Genomic DNA, 18433 nt, shown 5'->3' with positions numbered 1-18433 from the left:
GTCATTTAGGGCATGTGCCCAAACACAAATGTGCCAATATCTATCCAAAAATGCTATGCCTTGGCCTATATATCAGGCAACTTAGCAGTAGTTAAAAAAATTGTCTTATTTATGTATTTGCCAGAAGTCTGACCATTAGATATTTTTTATCTAATGTCATTTAAGAGTATATGAATACTTAAGAATGTGGGATGTGGGCACATTTTAAGTAAAAGCATTACTGTATATTAAAATGAGCATACTTATATAACAAAAGTTTATTCACTAAACACAAACAGGTCACAGTGGGTGCTTTAAAATATGAATTGAACAAAATTGGCTTTTCATATTATATTAAAAACAAAGAAAACATAATATTTCACTTTTTGCCATGCATTTCTCATCTTGTCGTTTGCTATACGTAAGAAATATATATATACATTTTAAATATATATGAAATAAAATAGGAATTAATAGTAATTTATCGATTTCATGGTTTATTGAAATCATATAATTGTAATACTTTTTTATGTTAAGAAATCCTCTTTATTAATCTATGGTATTTTTTCTTCCAGGGTCCAATAGCACCTCACATCCATGTACCTCAAATATTTTACAAGGTCCACATCATTACAAATACAAACAGCAGTTTATATTTCCAGGTAAAACTTTGGTAATTTGATTATACACATCTCTAATAATTCAATGATAAAAAAAATAACTTGACATTATCAACATCACTAGGTACAAAGTACCATTATATTTATGTTTGTTTTATAGAGGCATGAGACACTCGTAATTCGGTCCTGGAGAGTGCAGGAATAGAATGTGTCATGTGGTTAATGTCCTTTGATGTCCTTCTTCTCTTTGATTAATATTTGAATAGCATGCCATGCATGGTAGATAATCAACCATGTTTGATATGATAGAAAAAATGTTATAATGAATAACTGTGTTCATGATCCATGTTTATTTTGATTTCTATTTATCTAGCACATGCCACAAATGTTGTCATGAAAATATAGTACTAGTAAAAGCTGTGGTAACATCAGTACTTAATGAGAATAGAAATAGAAAAAGAACCTGCTTTCTCCTATTTGTTACATTTTGTAGTAACATCATATGCAAATTAATTTCATTAAATTAACGTTAACTTCTACTGGTGCTACCTAAGTTAAGGCCAAGGGTACATACACTTGACTGCTTGCAGTCTCCTTATTGTTGAGTTGACGTTTAGTCAGAACTGAAATTTGTGTTCATGTGGAAAACAATTGTTGGATTATATAACTTGTGAACATAAACAGTTTATTAAATCACTAGCAGACTTAGAAAGTATTGTCTGTCTCTACTGACAAGATGGTGGTTCTTCTGCAACAATGAAACCCATTTGATATTCAGGCTTACCGCAGTCTCTTCCATCCAGTGTGGCCAAGCTCACACACAAGAACCGTAAGATGTTAACTCCATTGGTCTGGTAGAATACATAATGTGGACTCCTCTGAAAGAATAGGTTATTTGAAATTGTTTTGCCTGAAAACAGGTGGAAGAACATACTTGTCATTTTAAGTAAGATCATGTCAATGCCATTTTCTTTTTAAATGGATCTTTCTGCCAATGATTTCAACCTTCCAGAATTTGTAAACATTTAAGGAAAATGTTAAAATAATGTTATTGCGTCAAAATAAGGTTATACTGCAGTTCTTAGCATACCAAAGGCCCTAGGGTTTATAGCTTCCTAAATTAACCATGTCTCTGGTTCCATTTTCCCGTCTGCCTTCTCTTGTAATATTTGTTTTGTTGCCACTAACATTTAACATGTTTCTCCTCATTTTGTTGCTCCTCTACTCTTTTGTGATTTTTTTGAGTTACAGATGTTGTGCCTGAAATCCCTACTCGTGCTCCTCAAGTAATCCTTCATCCAGTAAACTCCAACCCAGTGTAAGTGCACAGTTATAGGCATTCCAACTTCTTCCTTTTTGTTTACCTCGAACCTTGTAAATGAACATTTCATTAAATGACCATTTTATATTTAAAAAAATATTGCAACTATTCTGATACCCAAATTCTAATCTAATTCCGATTAGGTTTCAATTTACATAAAATTCGTAATTTAAATATATTATAGAACAAATTGTAAAATATCAGTGGTAGGTGAATACATCTGCAGTGTGTTTGGGGATTGTGTAATTTAAAGGGATATTGATGAAAGATATTGAAAATGAGAGCAAATTAATTAAATTAAAATGTCAAGTATTGTGCTTGTGTAACCACCTCTTTGGTACATATATGGTTAAAATAATCACGCCAATAATCACATACACTGTTACTGGATCAGAATACATGTAAAATGCCTGCAGTGTTTTATTATGCAACATTTAAAAACATAACAGACTTTGTTACTGATCTAGTAACTAAAATTATTTAATTTTATGTTGCTGTGTACTTCTTCTCACAATTTTTCTCACATTTTTTTAAACATAACAAAATAACCCTCTAGTTTCTCTCCTATATTTCTCAGATAGTAATCTATATAGCAGTTTTAGAAGCTGTGGATTATTGCTACACATGCAGATAATCGCTCAAGTTCTTCCTAAGGTATTCATGACTTGGAGCTGCCTGTATGGTACATATTCCTAGAATAAGCTTAAGTACATTTACATACCTAAGTTTTGTTAATCATAATTGTAAATCATCTAGCTTGAAACCATGAAAACATTGAAACTTAAACAAACTGATGTATGTGTTTAATCATGGGTTTAAGCCTTTTTACATTATATGGTCAAAGTGGCTTAAGTTTTCTTAGTAGTAATAGTTTATGAATGTGTGTATTCATGTAGTGAAGGGCTTTAACTATTGAATAACATACCATGACTTAAGACTGTTGGTAACTCCAGTAATCAACAGTGACAGTTCTTAATTCACCATTCACCGAGCTTATTTATCAGCTATCAAAGTTGGAGTGAACTTATTGAAATACTTAAAGGCCCCCAAAAGTAATTGTGATATTTTGGTCTTTATTTTTTTCACAATATTATCTATTTGTCTTGCATTCATCTATACTGATAGGATAACATTATAGCATAATATTTGTTCAACAGACCTCATTCCAGTGATAATAAAGACATAGGTTTTGTTAGGTCTTTAGTTGCATGTCTGCCTTTACGGTAAATGAAAGAATAACTTGAGAGTTAAACTAAATGTTAGAGATTAATGAAGCCTCCGGCAGAGTGCAGTATGGACAGCTGCACAAATGAAGCAGATCAGAGTTTGTAGTAGCTGCCGCTCTGAGCTCTCGACAATATTTAATACTTCACATACAAACGTGGGAATGAACAGTTGCTAACAAATTTCCCAATTTTTTCCAGGCTAGATAGGGTTACTACCTGGCAGAGCTGGTAATCAAGTCTTTGAAGCCGACGTCGGCATAAGTAAAATATCGGCAATGCAAAACTGTTGGGGAGGGGGGCAGCAAGGACCAGGCAAAATGTGCAAATGCATATATGGAAGCAGATCCGCACCTAGGCGGATTCACAGGGTTCACCTCAGCCGGGCACTCTGAATAGCAGGCGCTTGAAGCACAAGCGGTGAACTAAACCTCCCTCTTTTCTCTGCTGACCACTTCCATGTCCCTGTCTCCTTTCCTGCAGCACAGTACCAAGGAGCCTGAAGCTCAATATAGTAGGGTCATGCAACATTGAGTGACTCCGCCCCTTTTGTGGCTCCTCCATCGCGGATCCACAACTTTGGCCTTTTTAATTTTTAATTTTTTTTTAAATTGCCAACCTTTGCATTAGTTTCGAATTGTGTTTTTACTGGGCTACATGAGCATACGATTTTGGTGCAAAGCAGCCAGGTTGTCCTTAAGGGGTATGTAATTCCTATAATTTAAAATATACCAGCTCAGCTCACTAATTCAGGTGATTGGTACATTTTGGGGAACGGGGCATTGGGACATACATTTTTTGGCTCGGAATATAAATGACATGCTCTCAGTCCAGGGCACCAGGTGAACAATGAATCACAGAGAAGCAGACTTTGATCATGACTTTGTATAGCATCTTGCCACAATTTCTATTATTTTTAAAATGCTCCAGGGCCCAGATTTTCATTCCAGTTTCAGGGTAACCATTTATTAAATTATTTGCCACATCCCAACTGAGGGCTCTATGTGCCTGTGGCAAGGGTTGAGCAAAGCTCTGAAACTCTAAATCAGCAAAACATAAAACATCAGATATACTTTTTAGTACACTAGTTAGCTATGTAGTCTGATCTTAGCCTTTCCATCTTCATTATTTGTGTTTTGTATTTCTATATAAGAAAGTAGTGAGGATGACCTTGAGGGTCTCCAGGCCAGTTCATTCTTTCTCATGGCAGTGGAATGGTGTGTGGCTACTCCTATTTCCGACCACTCCTTGCAAACTTTCCCCCTCCACCCGCCCAGTTCTTTCCCACTAATGGCTCTTTGGGGCCACTCCGCCATGAGAGGAAGCACTTAATGGATGTCCACGAGTGATATCCAATGCTCAGGAACACAGTCCCAAGTATTGCAAAGAAACAGAAGTATGGTATATTTATATTACATCATTTATATTACAATGTATGTCCAATTTTCCTCATTATAAATCTATTTTGTTTTTGTTAACCTCTTTTTTAACCACGCAGTACACCAACCACTACCTACCTTTTATAGATATGGGATACACCTCACCTCTACAGAACTGAATAGGAGTCACCGCAAAACCTATATGACTAGAAATAAATTGAAAAATTAATATATTTTTCTGAGATAACTTGTCTGAACAAAGAATACACATTTAGATTAAGGTTTATATTGTGAATTTGCAGCCCCACATCTTTATATAATGGAAGCACACTCAATAATTTGCATGTTAATCCATCATCCAAACATGTCGGGCTTGTATGCAGTTAATGTGTCCCTGCTGCGGTTTAATTTATGGCTCATATTACATATATCTAGTAGCTTACATGTGCATCAAATCCATGTTATACATGCAGAATAAGCAGATAGCTTTAAGAGTCATGCTAATCTATGTTTCCCCATGGGGCATAACAAAGGGAGTACTGATGTGTTTGTGAACTGCATCTATAAAACCAAATTTGCTATGACCCTACAGTAATAAATGGATGGTAGTTAATTGATGAGATCTCATGAGAACGGCTAGATTTCGGTAAATGTGTTTTTTTTATTTTTGAATTCCAGTAATGAAGGAAATCCTGTACTTCAAATTGAAGTGGAACCAACCTCTGAGGTAAAGATGGTCGAAAATTCAACAAATGTTGAAAGTTGTTTTCCATTTTTATTAATAATAATATGTATCACATATAATACAATATGTACCTCATATCCTGTTACTACATATGGCTGGTAAAATAACGTTGTGATATTGAATAGGTACCAGTGATTTTTTAGGTGGATTCTGCTCAATATAAGCTTTACCCCTTGCTTATAAACATACAGTGAAGCAGTTTTGTATATATCATCATTAAACCAGCAAGAGTTCTTAAAAGCCAACTTTTCAATAGCATTGTCCATTATGCAGTGACAGTCTAGCCGTTCTTTCAGGGGAAAAAAAAAACACTCCCAACCCCCTACAACGCATTTAAATGCACAATTGCTAAATTAAATTTGTATTAGGCATTGAAATAAATATTATTCTATGGGAAAATATTTATTCTCACCTTCACTTCACCAGAATGAAGATGGCAATGAACGAGCAGAGGAGTCAGAGGACGACTTTGAGGAAATGAATCATTTGCTGCTATCAGCTAGAAACTTCCCTCGCAAAGCCAGTCAAACCAGCATATTCCTGCAAGAGTGGAATATCCCATACGAGCAGTTGGAGATCGGGGAAATGATTGGCAAAGGACGATTTGGTCTGGTGTACCATGGGCGTTGGCATGGAGAAGTGGCTATTAGGCTCATTGATATTGAAAGGGACAACGAAGACCAACTGAAAGCCTTTAAGCGAGAAGTCATGGCTTACCGGCAGACACGGCATGAAAATGTGGTTCTGTTCATGGGAGCCTGTATGAATCCCCCACACCTAGCAATTATCACCAGGTAATCTCAGTCTCTCATATGCAATTATCAAAGAACTCCCTTGTGTGTAATGCACTGATATTACACAGAACATCATTTTACACGCACATACTCAAGGGTATTCATGAAAAATAAATTCTGGTGCATTTTGTGGAAAGAAGTGTAAATTATGAAATGTAGCCTGTTTTTCAGGATTTAATGCCAGCTGCAGGCAGAAGTTAAGGTGTTTTTTCCGTGAAGACCCTTGAGTTCCATTCTTCCTCTTGCTGTATTTTTTTCTTGTGTTGCTCATAGGCACTTTATTTAACTGATTATAAGACTTGTGCTTTCAAATTTGAACAAATTAACATTTTCATTCGTATGAATTACCAAAAAGAGGAGGGACCCTCAACAACACAAACAAAAAGAAAGCAAAGAGTTACAAATTTTTGTTTGAATTTTATTGTTTTTTTCACTCACCCTCATTCACTCTCTCATGCTCTTTCACACTCTCTCACTCATTCAGTCTCTCACAATCTCTCTGAACGTCTCCTTACCTTCTCTGCTGATAGCCTTCGTGTCCCTGTCTCTTTACCATGCAGCTCCACTTCTTCTCTTGTATCTTCTGTCTTCTTTCTTTTTTCTTCATCTGTTGTTCAAAAATGTGTTTTTTCTTTGTCTGCTACTCTGTTGAGAACTGGTTATGGCCTCATGGTGAACGTCTCCAAAAAGGGCTGAGGCCCCAGGCACACCATCTCCCCTGCTCCTCTATTCGTGGGAGAAAACATGCACGGAAGTTTTGCCCTTTTGCAAAAGTTCTGTCTGCTGTATTGTGTGATGTTTAAGTATAATTACTTTAATGCTCTTATAAATTATCTCATAATTTAAACCAAAGGCTCTGGAGCCGTTTGGTGCTGCAGTACACTGTGTGATGATGTGATGCAGTCCGGCCTGATATGCTGTACATGATAATAGCATATAAAAATCACCAGAGACATTATAACATTTTCAACAGCATCAGTCAGCAGTTGATTTGTTAACTTTGTTATTATATGCACTATATCCATTTATTGTATGAACATTTTACATTGGAAAGTAATTTAACTGAGAGGTTTGTGGAATGGACAATAAAGCCAACTGGGCTTTCATGCTATGTTTCCAATTACAATAATTACAGGAAGAATAGCTACTAAATCTGCCATTGGTTTAAGGTACTTGTTGATCTGTCTATGATCTTTTTTAGGCAGCTGATTAATTTGCTTAAATTGTAGTACAACATATGGTGTCTGTTTCATGAGTATTCTTTCTTTTAACATTTATCAAAGAGAATTTTTGCATATATATATATATATATATATATATATATATATAAAGTATATATATATTCTACTTGGGGAGCTACAGCACCCTAGATAATACCATTAACATTATGCCATATATTTTGACAAACCGTTGTCATGTTTGTTGCTGTTTTCATTCCTTGACAAATTTTTCAAAGTGAGAAATACCTGAAAAGTTATCCCGGCAGGTAACACCTGAAAAGAAGGGACCTGATCAAAGTAATAGATCAAGGTTTTGTTGTTGAACACCGAGATGCATTCCCAAGGCAGTCATTCTTCTTACTGTGCTTACCGATCCAGGAGACAGGCAGCTGACTGACAGCTGCCCATGGGGAAGTCAAGTCTTTTATGTCATGGAAGAGTGAAACACATATGATCACTGTTTGAGAATTATATATTACCTGTCCTCCTTGCTCTTACAATGATATTTTTTCCAGTTTCTCCTACCCTGTTGTGCTTGTCATTGAACAATAAAATACATAGCATATTTCGAAGGAATTGCTGTTAAGAGGCAGGCTTTGGCTTATGTTACTAGTTTTAGATATTTGTTTGCTTTGATTTATATCATAATTATTAAACATGTGAATTATATTAACCATACAACAATTTTTTTAAGGCTGCTCAATTTTTCCACTGCCATTTCAATAAAGTATTTTTTCATATTACAAATACATCTGATCTAGGAGCTGTCCTTCCAGGTTACAGCTATGAGGTCTTGTCCAGGCATTTTTGCTTCTCTGAAATACACTTCCCTTTTATGTTATTGAATCCTTTAATGAATTTAAATGGATAAATGTGCAATTGTAACTGTAGAAATATGTTCCACCAAAACATGCTATTGTATGCACACGCTAGACCTTGCTATCAAACTTTATATTTTATTATTTTGATGATTATGGTACTTAAACTACTTTGACCTCTTGTTGGATTTTTATGAATTTAATGTCCTGTTTAATGGCTGCTATAGTTTCTTAAAATTAGGGAAAATGTTTAGCAGTAACAATCTAAAATAATCTCTCAGCAGCTTCCCTGTGGGGTAAAGTCACCCATAAAATTTCCTTAGGTCAGCTTAATAAAGACCTACTAATGTCAAGATGTGCAGCATCTCTGATATTACCTACATACTTCTCCTTCGCCTTTACAGTTTGAATCGGGTAATGAGACTATAATGAAACAAACACAAGTTGAATAGCTCTTCTGGATTTTTAAGTCATACAAATGGTATTTTCAGAGAATTTTACGTTTTTAACTGGTGGAATTTTCTAGTGTATGATTTTGGCAATGTTATCCCATATAAACCTTCAAAATTGGCCATCAAAATACATGACAAAAATTTAGACAATAGCACTCTTGGAATTCCAGTAACAACAAGGCCATTGGAAGTGGTGGGAGTGCAATAAGAAGTAGTGGCATGAAGACAAATGTATATCTGGCATTGTCTGCTTGTGATCTCTTGGAGTGTTTTAAATTTCTGGATTAGACATCTAACTTGTTTCCTCTCTAAACCAGTGCTTATCAAGAAGCATTAGACCTTAGCAAGGCTCTAGCTGGTTTGAACTATGACATCTGCAAGTATGCAGTGAATTTAAGTTTATGCCACCGTGAGTGATGGCCTGAAGAACCTGGTACTATTTATTTTAGAAAATTACCAATCCAGATAGCACAGCTCAATTAGGTGAGAAAATATGGTTGTGTTAATTTCCCAGATAGGCATCTGGAAGAAGAATCTCAAATGTTTTCTAGCAATCCCTAGATGCTTACTGATAATTTCCTAGCGCGATCATTGGCTCTTGCGATCCCGCTCGAAGTATGTATAGCGTTCCTGCCAGTGACAGCTGATACTCAAATTGACTTACCATACTGTGTATTATTAGCAAATATGGAGAGCCATGAAAGGCTTAATTTTTCCTGTGCATTTATACATACAATTAAATATATATGCAGAATGAGACAAACGTCACCTCTATGAATAAATTCAATTGCATTAACTAATAGTTTTGCCCCTAATGAGTTCTAGATGGTTTACATTAATCTCAATGAAAAAATCAGTGACAAGTAAGCGTGTAATAAACCTAAAACCCCATAAGCTTTCTGCCATGAAGACTGTTAGCATATCACCTATGAGCGCATTAAAGTAATAGGCAAAATTATGGTACACACGGGAAATGCAGTGATTTAATGTTAAATTGCTAAAGGAAGGTGGCAGTGATGAGATAATAATATATTTGCATGGCTGGTGTTATAGGACATCTTATAAAATTAAATAGATTGTATTCACATCTGGAAATACTATTCAAAGTTAATTACAATTAACTCTTGCTTTTTTATTAATTCATTGACTACATATCAACTGGGTGGATAATGGTACAGGTCACAAGCGTAGGAAGAAAAATCAGGGTGGAGGGGAGCATTCAGAGCTAGATGTGTGGGAGAAATTCACTTGCACCCAGCACACCCCGGGACCTTTGCTATGAACACTAGAGAAGATGAGGTGCATTATGCATGGGGAGGGAGGGAGAAGATGGTGGAAGGGCATGGAGGGAGAGAGGAGGTGGTGGAAGGGCATGGAGGGAGAGAGGAGGTGGTGGATGGGGATGGAGGGAGAGAGAAGGTGGTGGATGAGGATGGAGGGAGAGAGAAGATGGTGGATAGGGAGGTGGGGGGAGAAAAGATAGAGCATGGGGAGGGAGGGGGTAGAGAGTAAGAGGGGGGCTATATTGTTTAATAACTGTCCATATAAGATGCAATAGTCCACATGGCAAATTGTATCTGTGCAATATAAGCTATAACCATCCAGAAGCAGTAATTATAAATTATAATTAACCAAATTAATATAACTTATAAAAATAGCTTGTGGATGGTTTTAACTTATATTGTAATCATAACAATCTGGACTAATAATTTTGTATTGCATCTTATATGTACTACATAATTTTTATAATTTAGCCTGCTTACCGGCTGGCTTTTGTTCTTAGATACACGACGGTTGAGGCATGGAGCGGCTTTAGGAGTGGCAGGTCAGAATCCCAGCTCTCCTCTGCGCATTTCCAGGACCTGTGCCGGCCTGCACCCAGAATTGAAATAGATATAACGATAGGGAAACCTGGCAAATTATATGCCAGGCATCTGTAAAGACCTTGCGATGGAGTGCTTCGGACTGTGTGACCCTGAGAATCTGCTCCTTCACCCTGAGACCCTAAAATTGGGGAAAAAATCCTGAGGCTCAGGGTCAAACCCTCAGAGTTCCCAAGGATAGTCATTTAGTGGCCAACTCACTGCATTTACATTTGTACATTAGGCTTAGGACCAAAGATTACTTATTTATACAACAAACTTTAAATGCATCCAATGCTTTTCCAAACCTAACATTTTTTTACAGTTCTGTGTACTTAAGAAACCATTTAATGATATTTACAGATTTGAATAACCATTTTTATGTACTTTAAATGCCATTTACCAGCAGCAGTCTTGACTGTGAGAGGAACCATTTTGAGTTATTGTCAAATGATTACTCCTCACCACTGAATCGTTCCTCCGTCTTAGTGGGAGTTAATTAATGTTTGAATCAATGGAGAAAGAAGAAGGAAGGTGAGATCAGGGAGAGAAGGTAATTGTTATGTAGACTTTGCCCCACATCACTAGATTCTGCTACAGTAAAGTAGTCCTTAACTTTTTAACCAAATATATCTAAAAAGAAAGAAAAAGAAAACTACACTGGATTAAAAAAATATCACAGAATGTAGTTCTTTATAAATCAACTTAATTATGCTAGAACACCTGGAGCTTATGTATAACAGTATTTACAATATTTCTTAAAACAAAATACAATTTATTTTTTTTAAGTATTTTTACCTTTTTGAAAAAATGCCAGCTACTTTTCTTGAAACAAATGCTTGCCTTTTAAGTCATCTTTCATCATATTAATGGGAAATGATGGCATTTTTAAATGGTATTGCTTTACCTTTTTTTGCAGAAATATATGAAAATCCATTTCACATCTCATACTCCTCTTCTTAAATAACAACTGCTAGATCTTCCGTCTTTTTTATAGACTATTTCTTCCTTTTATCAGTGGTTATCTCTTAGCAGTATTTATTGTAATGAAGGTCATTAATCTGAAGTTAAAGACATATTGGCGACCAGTCAAGGTAAATAGTAAGACAGATTGATAAGGAGAGAATAATCTATCCCTCGATCAATAAGAGGTTATAGGAGTAAATCAGCCTTGGTAATGAATCAAAACAAGCCAACGCTAAGTCTTTATATGCATTTATGCAATATGGCAATTATTATCGAAACCCTTTTCTTTAGCATCAATCAGAATATGTAAATCTAACATTAAAGATGAATGTGTTTTTTAAAACATTATTCTTGGTGTATAGAACCAGATCTTATATCACCTTCAAAGAAACTAAAATGGGACTTGAGTTAAACTTGAATAACAGAATATATTGACTACCAATCATGCTAACATTAAACAAGCTATACAAACAATAAAAGCTGGGATATTGATGTGTAGCATAGTGTATGATATACTGAAACAGCAGTTTTAAGGATTTTCACCATTATTTCAATGATGAAGAGTTTTGTCATCTTCGGTAATACAAATCCATTGCCCTTTTAAAGGTGTGGCCATCGGTTTGTGAATAAACAATCTTTGTGTCATATTAATTGTTTGGAAACGCTACAGGGTGACAGTAGTCATGTTTTATCACCCATTGCTTTAGGTGTTTGCCATGCACTCTGATTTTAACACTTATCATAATTTCTATGGTATCGGTCTTAATATCAAGTATTTTGTCAATTCCTCATCAGTGACTATATGTGTAGTGTGTGAATAGTACCAGACCCTATTTGCTGTTTATTTTGATTAATTAAAATGCTATACAAAGGTACGAATAGGCAAGTTAACATGGCTCTGCTGGACAAGCCAAGTGTTACAATCCATGTAATCGCGTTCCCCTGGGATGTCTTTCCAGCCATGAGACTGAGAAAGCAATATAAAAAGGCACAAACTGAGAATAGGTTCAAAACAGAATACAAACTATTTGGTGTCCCATCTCAGAGTGGTTTTAACTGTGTTCCTTACTACAGCAACAATCCTAAACTCACTCCTCCACTTGCCTCATGGCTGGTTTAACATATAGGCCCCATATATCTCATACATATGTGTTACTGAATTGAAAGCCAAACTAGCCGTGTTCTCAAATTTATCATTCTGCTCTGTAAGAGTAATGAGCTGATCCAGGGATAAGCTGTTTAGGGATTTTCAGTTTGTAGCTGTTAAAAGCTTTTGCTGCAGTGAGAATGTGTATCGAAAGTTGCCTGCGATTTCTCATTTCTCATTTTCCTTGCCCCCCCTGCCTGGTTCTACTCAAATGTGGTCTCCAGTGCATTTTCCTTTATGCAGATCAGTGCATATATTCTAACACAGGAATTGATCTGCCTTGTAAATCAGCCACAAGTAGATGTTTTAAGCTTCTCTTAAAAAAGTGCTCATGTGCCAAACATGCACCGGCAGTAACATCGTATATTGGAGAGAAGCTAAAGTCTTTAAAGTTCCATCAAAGTGGTACTTAGTATGGACTTACCAACCCTACACATTCAGCTACCTTATAGTTAATATAAACAGTTACCAGTGTCGGAGGTAATGTTCAGTAAATGTGGTTTAACGTAAAAGTGTGGCATGCGACCACTGAAACAAGTGACGCGCTTTTATATCCTGCAAAGTATATCACCAGCCACTTCAGACATTCAGATTTTTGTTTTCCTTTTTATTTTCCACATTACTTCTGTGTTTGGTCCGATGACTTTCTAGAAATCTCACTGATTCACTTATTCATTGTACGGACACAGTCAGTTTCTCCAGGCGGGAAAAAATATATGAAGGTATATTTGTATGAGCACTACCAGATTTAGTTTACAGTATAATAAAAGTATAATATATATAATATATACTGTAGACATATAATTTCACAAGTAGTCTACAGACATAATCTGGGTACTTTTGGTATGAATACATTAGGAATGGAGGTCCCTGTAGAGCGTAAAGCATTCCCTGATGGGATTAAAACCCAGAGGGACCTTCCCCAGCCGTATTCTATACCGGTTTTAATCTACTGCTCTTTACATTCACAGAATGATAAACATACTTGATTTTGTGTTCTAAATACTGTGTAGTCTTGAGTCTAAATTTTTTTACTTAAATTTAATTTTAGGTGGCAGCTTTTAGAAGTAAATATTTGTCAACCAATGGTCAGTTTGCCAGCCAACCAGAAAAGAATCCATGTGATATATTGGCCAAAAGGCTTCTCTGGTACCAGTAGAGATACATCATGGAAAGGAGACACACATAAAGTCACGTTCAAGATGTGTGGCTTGAAAACCTTTAAACTATTATGTGGTATTTTCATTCCCTTTCTTTTCTGATGTGTGCTTCAGAAATCATGAGATATATTATCAATGTGATATTCTGCAGTGCATTACCTTTATGCCTTACCGTTATCTTGAGAGTTTTGGACCACAACATTCAGTAACTCTGTTGATCCTTATGTTGACACTTTGCTATGGAACATACAGCAGAGGTAACACATATATATATAGTTTCTTTAGTCATTTTGGCCCACTCTAGTTTCTGTTCTTTTCGACCCTTTGGTTTCTTGATGATTTCTATTACCTTGGCAGGGCGGAAGTGGTCGTTAATCTTTATTATGACACCAGTCTGTACTTGGTTGTCATGTTGGCAAAACTAATGGATGAGATGAAATGGCGAAGAAACTCATTATATGAATGACAGCACATTAGATTCCGTGGTAAACATTTCCTCCTCTCCCCAACTGTCTGCACCTCTCCCTCCTTCCCTCTCACGCTTCATTCTGCGTATACATTTTTCCTCCATGCACAGCATTGATTAATTTGTAGAAATGTTGTTGCTCTACCTATTGTTCCTTTTCTTCATTTCCTTCTTTAGTTATCCCGATGACATGACACAGTGCTTCACATTTGTTTGTGTTTATTCACTTGTCTAAATGTGAATGCTACTCGCTTGTTGGTTATAATGACAAATGTTGTATAGGTGACTTTGTCAGTTTTCAGGGTTTTTTTTTTTTTATCAATACAGTGAATTTCAATAAAGAGAAATGTCCTTGATAGGAAACCATAATCTCCATGTATTGTTTACTTACCATAAAATAGTATATGCATATATGTATGCCTATGTCTCTCTCTTTTTGCATATATATATATATATATATATATATATATATCGTTCATAGTTTGTCAAACTCCCTCTCAATGTCTCCCTAACTTCTCTGCTGACAGCTTCCGTGTCCCTGTCTCCTTTCCTGCAGCTTTGCTTCTTCTCTTGCATCTTCTTGTTCTTCTGCTTTCTTCTGTCTTCGTCGACTTCTTCGTGACCATGCCTGCGCACCTCCACAAAAGGGTGGGGCCTCCGGGCCTCCTGCAATTTGAGGAATAGAGGAGAGGCTGTCATTGTGACTCTGCTATCTTGCAGAAGTACTGCCAGAATAATGCAGACAGATATGTGGAGAAAGAGAAGTGTTTCTGCACTTCTCATTCTCTGGAGTACTTCTGCAGCAGAGTCACGGGGAAAAGGCTCTTCCCGTTCCTTCAATCGGGAGAGAGGGCGTGTCTAGAGGCCCCGTTGTTTTGCGGAAACCCTCTGGGAGGCCTAGTTCACAGAGAAGAGGGCCAAGACAGAAGACATGGGGAAAAGTGAATGAAGACAGGAGGCATAAGAAAGAAGAGGGAAGAACAAGAAGACACAAAAAAGTTGAACTGCAGTAAAGGAGACAGGGACACAGAAGCAGTCGACGGAGAAGGTAGGGAGACTTTGAGAATATCTAAACCCAGATTATGGGCCGCACCTATTTAGTGGAATAAAGTGTGGCCTATAATCTGCACAAACGGTTACAGTGCCATAGGTTATAGAGCATTATGGCTCCATTCACTGGAAGGACACAGGTAACATGATCACAGATGTCGGTACATACCAGCATATTATCAGAACGTATGTTAAGTAGCCCATTAGTGACATTTGAATGATCAGGTCACCATGATTCATGAAATCCTCTGAAAGCATTTTTTAAGTAAAATCTAAATGATAGAGCAGTTGTCTTCCTTTGTCGAGAAATAAAGTGAATATAAAATTGACAATCCAGAAAGCTGCCAAAGAAGTAGGCATTTCCTACTGTGGGTGAATTTAGACCCACTGAAATGACACACCCACATTTTGCACACTTCATGCACATTGAAATGAAAATCTTGTTTTAATATCGGAAAAGCAGTTGAAACACTGAATATTTAAATTATTTAGTTTGTACATTTAATGTGGTGATTAGTTTATCAAACGTTTATGAAATAAACATGAAAAAAGGAAAATAATTTAAAAAAAAAAAAAGACGATGCTGTGGAGAGTGCCTAGGAAGGGAGTAGAGACCCTACACAAATGGACAGGATGAGCAGATCTGCAGAAATTCAAGTGGTATACGATGTTTTTCTATAGTTGGTTAGAAATCCTCGGCAGACTCTCCATTTTTGAAAGTAAGCAGACTAGATCACACGTTAATGGGTGTGCCTGGCCTCACAAATGCTCTACTGGATGAATGGGCAAAAATTCTCACAGAAACACTCCAAAATCTTGTAGAAAGTCTTCCCAGAAGAGTGGAAGCTGTTTTAGCAGCAAAAGGTGACCAACTACATATTAATGTCTATGTATCTAGAATGTAATGTCATAAAAGTCCCTGTTGGTGTAATGGTAAAGTGTCCTAATTCTCTTGTCTATATATAGTGTTTGTATACACCTATGTTTCTCTCCCCATGGTTCTAAATATATACTCCTAACTGCGCCGCTCTTGAAAGCTCATTATTCTTTCATAAATGCAGAGATGTCAGATATCCTTTGGTTATCATTGCTTACTTAAAGCCAGAAACTTCCCTTCATGAGCTCTACAATTAAATGTTTCGGATGACTATACTTGAGTATGTTGCCACTTAAATAAATGTTCATGCTAAAAGTGATAACAGTTCTCTTCTTCTTTTGACTTCTCCCCAGTAGAAATAATATTTCTACTTATTTTTACACATTTTGTTATTTTGTTTGGGTTGATTTATGTCTTTATTATTATAAAGAAAGTAAGAATAAAGAAATAAAAAAAAATACACACGTCTATAAATGAGATAGAACTGTTTTGTTTTAGTTTTTGTAAAAACTAATCTGTCAACAGAAGTTTTTACCAGACTATTGAGTGCTGTTTGGGGAGAGACACAAAGCTCTTTACTGTCCACAAAATGACATTTATAGGCCATGGTTTTATAAGTCCTCCTTGTACCGTTTTACTTGTACCTTGTTTTCTTTTCTCAGACTAATAAAAGTAGCATACTTTATTGTTTTACTGTAGCTTGATATGCGTATAGATGTGTGTCCATAACAGTTTTTTATGTGTTATGTATTGTATTGAGACTATATTCCGTAGAATCATTCAAATTATACAATTGGCCTCTGCCCCCACAACCACAATTGTATGACCTCTGGTGTTCTCTGTATACTGTATCCAGTAAAATAAATTGGTTTACGTAGGAATATAAAGCTTTACTTTACTAGATTCTGAAGTCTTGTGAATTTTTATGTTCTTATTTGTGGTGTGTTTTTTTGTGTTAAGACATAATTTGTACAGCCCTTTGCTGAAAAAAAATAGAAATATAAGAGAATTTGGCACTATAGGACTACAGCTTCCATCATGCTGAGACAAGTAAGCATTTAGGAAGTTGGGATAAGTAGGATAAGGTGACCAGATGGCCACTTTAACCGGATAAATACTGAAAATGCATCTTGCAGGATTGAATTCAAATCATACCGCCCATGCTTTTACTTTTTATTTTTTTATGTTTCTTTGATTAAAGGGGCCATTTGGTCACCATTTTAAGGCTGGAGTAGGATAGGTAACTTCCAAGGGTTGTAGGTCACAGCACAGAGGCAAATCAAGATTTCACTGGACACTTGTACTTTTACAGAATGCGTAGAATACCCATAGTGAGTGTGCTAGGTCCCATAATACAAGGCGAGGCTGTTCCCCTACAAGACCAGGAGCCATAGAAAGTATGCTGGTTTTCTCTGTGGTTAAATAATGCAACGTTTTTTTTATCTTACCTGTGCAACATAAATTTACTTCTAGTCTGTCCCAAGTATCAAGATAGGAGCTAACGTTGTCCATTACGCTCTTGGGGAACCTCAATAATGGGTGATTAATCAATTTATATGTTGGGAGAAAATTGTAATGCCTCTCTAGTCCCTCTCGCCCACCATAACTAGAGTGATATGGGTTATTTACCTCTGCTTACATTGTGATGACCATTGCCTCCTCACAAGTGGAAAATGAGGCACTTTGATTTGTGGAGAGTGGCCTTCTAACACAGCTTCATTAACATGACTTTTTCCTAAATATAAAATAATGTATTGTGACAGATGAAATGTTTCATAAAAGATATATATTTTTTAAATATCTTTAGCTGTAGTTGATTCTTAAGCTTTTGTTTGCATACAATAAGAACCTGTTCTATATTTAAATGCTCAGATTGTTTTAAGCTTGTGATGTAAAAAACCGAGACATACACCTTGTTTAGTGAAATTATTCCATGGTAAAAAAAAAAGAAAGATTCTTTGTGAGGATCAAAAAATTCCTGGGATTATCTGGCTCATTAGAGCAATTTGTGCAGATTAGTCCTATAGATCAACTTGTAGTGAATACCTAATTGAAACTTCAATACTGCCTGAAACATTAGTGTTAAACATAGTCTTTTTGTACAGGCAAAGCTGGCGAAATTCTGGGTTAAAGTTTTAAAATGTGGAGCAGCGACAGTTGATACTGATTACTAATAATGTAATGTAGGTTTATTTAAATAAATATGTCCCAGTTCCACTGCATCATTTTAGGGTCAATATAGGCAGGGTTACAATATTGATAATTTCAAAGTGGAATCCCATCCCAGTGGAACTACACTCTCTACTGGTAGATCTTTGGCAAATACAGGCCAGTAGTATTTAACTTTAAATACT

General features: G+C 36.1%; 1 protein-coding gene across 1 annotated transcript in view; it reads left to right on the top strand.

Moving 5' to 3' along the window:
- The window catches only part of KSR2 (kinase suppressor of ras 2), a 156440-nt gene that overhangs the window by 118161 nt on the left and 19846 nt on the right, over positions 1-18433 (top strand). The window contains exons 11-14 of the mRNA XM_053473343.1: positions 555-641; positions 1851-1917; positions 5201-5249; positions 5694-6061. Coding sequence (XP_053329318.1) covers positions 555-641; positions 1851-1917; positions 5201-5249; positions 5694-6061 — 571 coding nt within the window. The remainder of the gene's footprint in view (positions 1-554; positions 642-1850; positions 1918-5200; positions 5250-5693; positions 6062-18433) is intronic.

Source organism: Spea bombifrons, chromosome 1 (genome assembly GCF_027358695.1).
Source record: "Spea bombifrons isolate aSpeBom1 chromosome 1, aSpeBom1.2.pri, whole genome shotgun sequence".
In the NCBI taxonomy this organism is placed as follows: Eukaryota; Metazoa; Chordata; class Amphibia; order Anura; family Pelobatidae; genus Spea; species Spea bombifrons.
The sequence above is the reverse complement of the archived record's forward strand: the minus strand, read 5'-3'. Positions and strand labels throughout refer to the sequence as shown.